At 52.2% G+C, this 7,706-nt stretch overlaps 1 protein-coding gene across 1 annotated transcript; it reads left to right on the top strand.

The window, feature by feature from the left end:
* Window positions 1-86: 86 nt before the first annotated feature.
* On the top strand, window positions 87-7,581 carry LOC122546208 (sodium/potassium-transporting ATPase subunit alpha-3-like; the record flags this gene model as incomplete). Its single annotated transcript, XM_043685000.1, has 2 exons — window positions 87-278; window positions 7,389-7,581. Coding segments are annotated over 2 exons (385 nt in total), but the record flags the coding sequence as incomplete, so codon positions are not given.
* Window positions 7,582-7,706: the final 125 nt, after the last annotated feature.

Genomic DNA, 7,706 nt, shown 5'->3' with positions numbered 1-7,706 from the left:
CCCCGGGTGTGTGTGTGAGAGTGAGAGTGAGAGTGGGAGACGGTTGTTCCTGTGTGAGCTGAGCATGGAGCGTGGATTTGGAGGAGGTGACTGGGCGGTCTGTCCCCTCTCTCCGTCTGTCTCATCCTCCCTCTCCCTCACAGCGAGATGTTGCCGGTGATGCCTCCGAGTCTGCCCTGCTGAAATGTATCGAGCTCTCCTCCGGTTCAGTGAAAGCGACGAGGGACAAGAACAAGAAAATTAACGAGATTCCATTTAATTCGACCAACAAGTACCAGGTGTGTAATCGCAGCCCCCCACCCCCCTCACCGTCTCTCCGCCATCTTGGTGTGAGGGCATCTCGCAGTAGGGCAGCTGTTGGTGGCTCCCCAGATGCCTATAGCAGCCAATCAGGATCCAGTGATGGTATTGCATTGTGGGTATTGGTGGATGGCCCTTGTTGATGTCCTCTCTGTCTCCTTACACAAAGTCACTTCCTGTTCAACAGTGCGATGGATATCGTGTCCATAACGTATGGCTCTCTGCTGGATGTAATTCCTCCAGAGATTCCGGAGTGTAGCCATTTTCTTCCAGCTGTTGACGTTGATACAGAACTCCTTGAGGGTTGTCTTTTTTAGGTTAGATTCCCTACAGTGTGGAAACAGGCCATTCGGCCCAACCAGTCCACACCGACCCTCCGAAGAGTAACCCACCCAGACCCATTTCCCTCTGACTGATGCACCTAACACGGGGGGGGAATGTGCAAACTCCACACAGTCAGTCGCCTGAGGCTGGAATCGAACCTGGGACCCTGAGGCTGCAGTGATAACCACTGAAGCCTTCCTATTGGCTGACCAGGGGCACACTCACCATAAGCTGGGAGCACATGAGCTGTTTTAGGAGGCCATTCAGAAGACATGTCTGGTCCATCGGATATTGCTGTTGGATTACTGTGGTCGTGGTTGCCCTCCTCTGACACACCGGTGTTAGTGAGCTTCTCTTCCCAAGTGACACACAGGGTTTTCCGACGGGATCTCTGTTCCAGCGCTTTAAGGTGCCTACTGTAGGTAGGCCATGTGTGGCAGTGTGGGAAGGCTTTGCAGAGCAGAATTTAGCCTGGGCCTAGTTGGTCATGGTCCTCAAACACCCTTCTCCTGAGGTACAGCTCAGGCCGTGTTAGCCTTGGAAGGGAGAAGGCTGCCAAGGTCTGGGAGTTGATCCACATTTTCAGTGGGATGGTTGCCCCCGAGACTGGTGGTCGATGGAATACGAGAGTCTCATTACGGATCAGGCTTAGGAACTTGCATTCCTTGGCCAAACCATCCAAGATGCACTAGCTTTTCCACAGAGTGTGCTGCGATGGCATATTGACATTCCAAGATGGAGGTGGTGTAGGCCTTGAACCTATTTAAGGTTAAACAGTTTGCCGCCCAGGGTTTGGTCAACGATCTGAATTCCCTGGCCCAGGGTTTGGGCTGGTGAGATGGATGAAGCCGGCAATGAACTTGGCTAACCAGGTCTGGGGTGGGGGGGGGTGTGATGATGCAGGCCCGTCTCCACGGTGACAGGCCCAGGCTCCAATCCACCGTTGCTAAGCAATGTCGCAGACATGTCCTGAGGCGGCTGCCCCAGCAGAGAGGCTGATGGGTAACTGTGCCAAAGGCCTCAGCTAGGCCGACGAAGGCCGTGCGAGGATTGTCAAGTCTGTCGCTCCTCTGGGCTGACAGAAGCTACACCCCGCGTGATTCAGAGATGGCGGCAGCAGTCTCTTGGCGAGGGCACGTGCGGGTATTTTGCCAGTGGCTGACCGAAGGAAGATGCCTCTACAATTCCCGTTTGAAGACGGTCACATCCCTGAGCTCCGAGGGGAGTTCATCTTTCAGCCAAGTCTTTACGAGCGAAGTGTGAAGGAAACTAGCCACCAGGATAAATGAACACCAACTAGCCACAAAAAGACATGACCGTCTCTTTCTAGTATCCTCACATACGGATGAGGAAGGACACCACATCGACTGGGACAATACATCCGTCCGAGGACAAGCCAAATAAAGACACGCACGAGAATTCCTAGAAGCACGGCATTCCAACCGGAACTCTATCAACAAACACATCGAGTTAGACCCCCATCTACCACCCCCTGAGAAAAGGAACAGGAAATGACTTCACCACAGGAAATAACATCAAAGGAAATGACATCACCAACCCAAAGAAACCCAAACATATAAATAGAAAGCAGGAATCATGAACAGTGCTTCGCCTGGAGGTCCACTGAAGATGTTACCTAGTTTGGTGACGAAACGTCTGAAAATGAACCTTCCAGCTCAGCGAGCAAACCTACATCCAGAACCTCAACCTGAGCTACAAACCTCCTCACAACTCGCTAAGCGAAGAGTGAGTGTGTGTGTCACCATGTCACCTTGCACAGATCTCTGGGGAATTTGGTTGATAATTTCTGAGTTGACACTGGTTGAGGGGCCCCTCTGAAATGCTCTCCTCAATGAGTGTTTATTGCCTCACTCTCCTTGAGCAGTTTCTGTCTGTCGTTAGAGCGCGGCGGGTTTAGGCGACGGTAACTTGAACCTCATGCCACCTCGGTGGCACTGAAGAAGCCTCTTGTTTCACTGGCATCTGCCACCTGCTGGATCTCCAAGGCCTGACCAGTCCACCATTTTGTACTGGAACTCCTTCACCCTCCTCTTCTGGACATTAGCTTTGGTACGGGCCCTGCTTTTGGCCTTTCCGTTAATGTCATCCTGTCAATCACAGAAGGCCATCGTCTCCTTGGCGATGAGCCGTTGGATATTTGCGTTGTCCTCACTGACCCAGTCCCAACGGTGTCAGGTCTTGGTGTTACTGCAGGTACTCAGAATGGTGGGGATTCCTGTAGACCCCAATGTTCACTGTCCTCTGGCTATTCCCGAGGTAGGGGTTTTTAGCGAGTGGAGCGTGTCGATGCTGCGTTGTGACCGAGTCACCTCGATGGTGAACCTCCTGTTTCGGTGGGGTCTGGTGGATGTTGGGAAATGGCTAAAGTGAGGGATGAGCCGATCCTAGACCTGGTCCCACCTTCGCGTCCCAACAACCCCTGGTGGCCCAATCCCCTTTACAATCAAGAACCTATCTATCTTAGTCTTAAATATACTCGATGACCTGTCCTCCCCAGCCTCCTGTGGCAGTGAATTCCATAGATTTCCCCACTCTGTGGCTGAAGAAGTTTCTCCTTACCTCCATTTTAAAGGGTCTTCCCTTTGCTCTAAGGCTACGTCCTAGTGTCTCCTACCAATGGAAACATCTGGAGGAAGAGCGCCTCATCTTCCGCCTAGATGCCCGAAACGTCGATTCTCTTGCTCCTTGGATGCTACCTGACCTGCTGCGCTTTTCCAGCAACACATTTTCAGCTCTGATCTCCAGCATCTGCGGCCCTCACTTTCTCCAATGGAAACATCTTCCCAACACCCACTCTGTCCAGGCCGGTCAGTATTATGAACATTTCAATTAGACTCCCCAACACCCCCCCACCCCCCCCCCGCATTATCCTTGTAAACTCCATTGAATACAGACCCAGAGTCCCCAAGCGTTCCTCATATATGTGAAGCTTTTCAATCCTGGGACCATTCTCATGACCCCCCTCTGAACACACTCGGTGGCGGGGGGGGTCAGTCCATCCTTCCTGAGATATGGGACCCCAAAACTGCGCGCAATATTCCAAATGTGGTCCGACCAGAGCCTCGGAAGTACATCTCTGCTTTTATCTTCTGGTCTTCTCGGGACGATTAATAACATTGTATTCATGACGTGGAGGAGTCACAGTTGGACCGGGATGGATAAAGTTAAAAATCACACAACACCAGGTTATAGTCCAACAGGTTTATTTGGAAGCACTAGCTTTCGGAGCGACGCTCCTTCATCAGGTGGTTGATCGGGCCATAACCTGGTGTTGTGTGAGTTTTAACCTTGAATCTGCCTTTCTAACCTACTGACTCAACCTGTAAGTGTACCTCAAGAGAATCCTGGATTCGAACTCCCCAGTCTCTCTTCACTTCAGACTTCAGAATTTTCTCCCCGTTTAGCGAACAGTCCGTCCCTCTATTCTTCCCACCCAAGGTACTTGACCTCACACTTCCTCACCTTGTACCCCATCTCTCGGCTGACCATGCAATCTCAGTATCCCATTCCCACCCTCTCCCCTTTGTCCCTTTGACCCTCTGGTTCAGGTCCAGCTCCCTCATGAATCTATCGACCAAACCAGCCCCACCAACTTCCTGTGGGGGAGAGTTCCACAGGGTCTCAACTCTCTGGGTGAAGAAAGTCTTCCCCATCTCAGCCTTGACCCGATTTACGGACTTCCCCCAACTTTGGGAACATCGTTCCTGCATCCGGCCTGTTCAGTCCCACATTAGGGTTTGGTCTGTTTCCATGAGATTCCTCCCCCTCTGTTCTAAATCCCAGCGAGTACAAGCCCAGTCGATCCGGTTTCCCTCATATGTCAGTCCTGCCATCCCGGGAATCCGTCTGGTGACCCGTCGCTGGACTCCCTCAATAGTGAGAATGTCCTACCTCCGGCTAGGAGACCAAAACAGTACACGATACTCATGGTGTACCTCATCAAGGCCCTGTGTAACTTACTCAGATACTCCAATCCTCTCTCTGGGAAGGCCAGGGCGCCATTAGCTTTCCTCACTGCCTTGTACACTAACCTGCAGCGACTGGCCCACCATGACACCCAGAGCTCCTTTCCTATTCAGACAGGAATCTGCCTTCCTGTTGTTACAGTGGCTAACCTTGTCTTGAGCGTGGGTGTCTCCGCGATGCCTTTGAATTTGTTTTCTTGACGGAAGAGTGCGTTTGTCACCGTGAGGTTGTACCCTGTGCGTTTTGTAAGGAGAACTCCATCGGCGAGGCTGCCAATGTGGCTCATCCCTCCATTTGCTATCCAGCTGTTGACACTTGACTCACGCTGTCTGACGCTCTCGACCACCCGCAGAGATCTATTACTCAGTCTGTTGACACTCCACTCACACCATTTGTATGATCTTTGACCTCTCCGATTAGAAACTCTGTGCCTGGGCGCTCTCGTCAGTTTACCTGATGAAGGGGCAGCGCTCCGAAAGCTTGTGATTTCGAATGGACCTGTCGGGCTATAACCTGGTGTTGCGTGATGTTTGACGTGATCCACAACTGTCCGACACCGGCCCCTCTACGTTGGGGATAATGGTGGACATTTACACTCACAATCAGCATTGGTGACCCTGACCGACCCTGGCATTGAGGAGTTCAGCAAGAGTCATCTTGTCCTTCCTTGGCAGGGAACGTCTCCTTTACTTCCTCTTCCGGGTCAAGGGTCGGGGCGCAAGTGCAGCCATCTTGTTGGTGAACATCGATTGTCCCCCCCCACCTTCCGACAGGAAGTTCAAAGACACAGCAGAAGAAACTGGCTCTTCGAGGCGAGTCCTCTGCTGAATCCTGGGCACGTCAGCAGCCTTTCCTTTCCTGAAAGGGATGTGACCCCCCACCCCCCCTTCACCTCCTCCAGTGGTACTTTGTCTGAAAGGCCGGGCAGACCCACCTGCCAGCTCTTCAGCTCTCCAGCTACGATCCACATTCTTCTGACAAGAAGGGTCGGCGTTAGCTGGGACCATCGTTCCGGGCTTGGAAATTTAATATTCTTCAGGCAGAAGGCAAATGGAGTTTTGTCCTTCATCGCTAAAGGGATTGAGTTTAAAAGCAGGGAGGTTATGTACAAGGTGCTGGTGAGGCCACACCTGGAGGACTGTGTGCAGACTTGGTCTCCTGACTTAACAAAGGACGTACTGGCACTGGACGGGGTACAGAGGAGGTTCACCAGGTTGGTTCCGGAGTTGAGGGGTTTGATTTATGAGTAGATTGGGATTATATTCATTGGAATTCAGAAGAATGAGGGGGGATCTGACAGAAAGATGTCAAATGGACAAGATAGAAGCAGGGAGTTTGTTTCCATTGGCAGATGAAACTAGAACTGAGAGGGCATAGCATCGAAATAAGGGGGGAGCAGATTTAGGACTGAGCTCAGGTGACACGGTAGCTCAGTGGTGCCTCCGTGCCTCACAGTGCTGCCTCACCGCGCCAGAGACCCGGGTTCGATTCCAGACCCGGGTTCGATTCCAGCCTCGGGCGACCGACTGTGTGGAGTTTGCACATTCTCCCCGTGTCTGCGTGGGCTTCCTCCGGGTGCTCCGGTTTCCTCCCACAGTCCAAAGATGTGCAGGTCAGGGTGAATTGCCTGTGCTAAATTGCCTGTAGTGTTCTGGGATGTGTGGGCGAGGCGCATTAGTTTGGGATAATCTTAGAGTAATAGGGTAGGGGAATGGGTCTGGGTGGGTGACTCTTCAGAGGGTCGGTGTGGACTTGTTGGGCCGAAGGGCCTGTTTCCACACTGCGGGGATTCTGTGAGTTGAGAAGAAACTTTTTCACCCCGAGGGTTGTGAATCTCTGGAGTTCCTTGCCCAGGGAAGCAGTGGAGGCTGCCCTGTTGAATGTTTTTAAAGCAAAGATAGATTTTGGAACAGGAATCGAAGGTTAGGGTGAGTGTGTGGGTAAGTGGAGCAGAGTCCATGAAAAGATCAGCCAGAAGCTTATGGAATGGCAGAACAGGCTGAGGGGGGGTAAGAGGGGGGGAGCGAATGGCCTATTCCTCCTATATGTCCTGCGTTTCTGACCCCATATGGGTGATTCCTCTGGACGTGGAATCCAGTCAGAAGCTTGAATTGAAATTCAGCAGCTGCTTTCCTTCTTGCTTTTACTGCAGAGAACAGAGAGACCTCCTCAGCTGGTGACATCTGAAGGATTCTCTGTACCTTGTTCACAGCCCCTGACTGTTCAGTTACCCGAGAACAGTCACAATAAACGTTGGCAGGCAGAGGATGTTTCCCATTGGTAATTTGTCACTAGTCCATAAACCAATCAGCTTCTGGCTGCCAAAGTCCCAATAGAACACAGCCCCTCAGCTCCAGTTCATCTGAAAACTACAACTCAGCTCCTGCAGCTGTGTAAACCGTGCTTACAAAGAGGGGCAGTTCATCCATAAATAGCCCTCAGTTTTTTTCTCAAACAATTCTTTGCCCATTTCCGTCCACAATTAAAAATACGGGAAAGGAACAAGTTGCAAGATGTACATAAATGAGATGATGGGCATATTTCGGGAAAGGGGGAGTTGAGGGAGAATGAGGGCTCACTCCAGTGGGATGTGCTGGAGCAGAGCCGATGTATTGAAGGGGGCGTGTTGGACAAGGGCCCGAGAAAGGTGTGAACAATGAGCTGAAGGGATTTGGTTCGGAGGAGAATTGAGCATGGAGTGCTAGCAGTCTAAGTGCTGTGTGGCACCCAGGTATTGTGAGGGAATCTGACAGATGGCCTCTCTGCCTTTTCCCCAGCTCTCCATCCATGAGACCGAAGACCTGAACGATAAGCGATACCTGCTGGTGATGAAGGGAGCCCCTGAGAGAATCCTCGACCGCTGCTCAACCATCATGTTACAGGGCAAGGAGCAGCCATTGGACGAGGAGATGAAGGAGGCGTTCCAGAACGCATACATGGAGCTGGGTGGCTTGGGAGAGCGGGTCCTGGGTAAGGGGGGGCAGGGGCATGAGGGCACACCCTCAGCACTGACCCTCCGACAGTGCCCACTCCTGCAGCACAGACACTCCGACAGTGCAGCGCTCCCTCAGTACTGACCCTCCGACAGTGCGGCA

This window comes from Chiloscyllium plagiosum, unplaced genomic scaffold (genome assembly GCF_004010195.1).
Source record: "Chiloscyllium plagiosum isolate BGI_BamShark_2017 unplaced genomic scaffold, ASM401019v2 scaf_45395, whole genome shotgun sequence".
NCBI lineage: Eukaryota > Metazoa > Chordata > Chondrichthyes > Orectolobiformes > Hemiscylliidae > Chiloscyllium > Chiloscyllium plagiosum.
The sequence above is the reverse complement of the archived record's forward strand: the minus strand, read 5'-3'. Positions and strand labels throughout refer to the sequence as shown.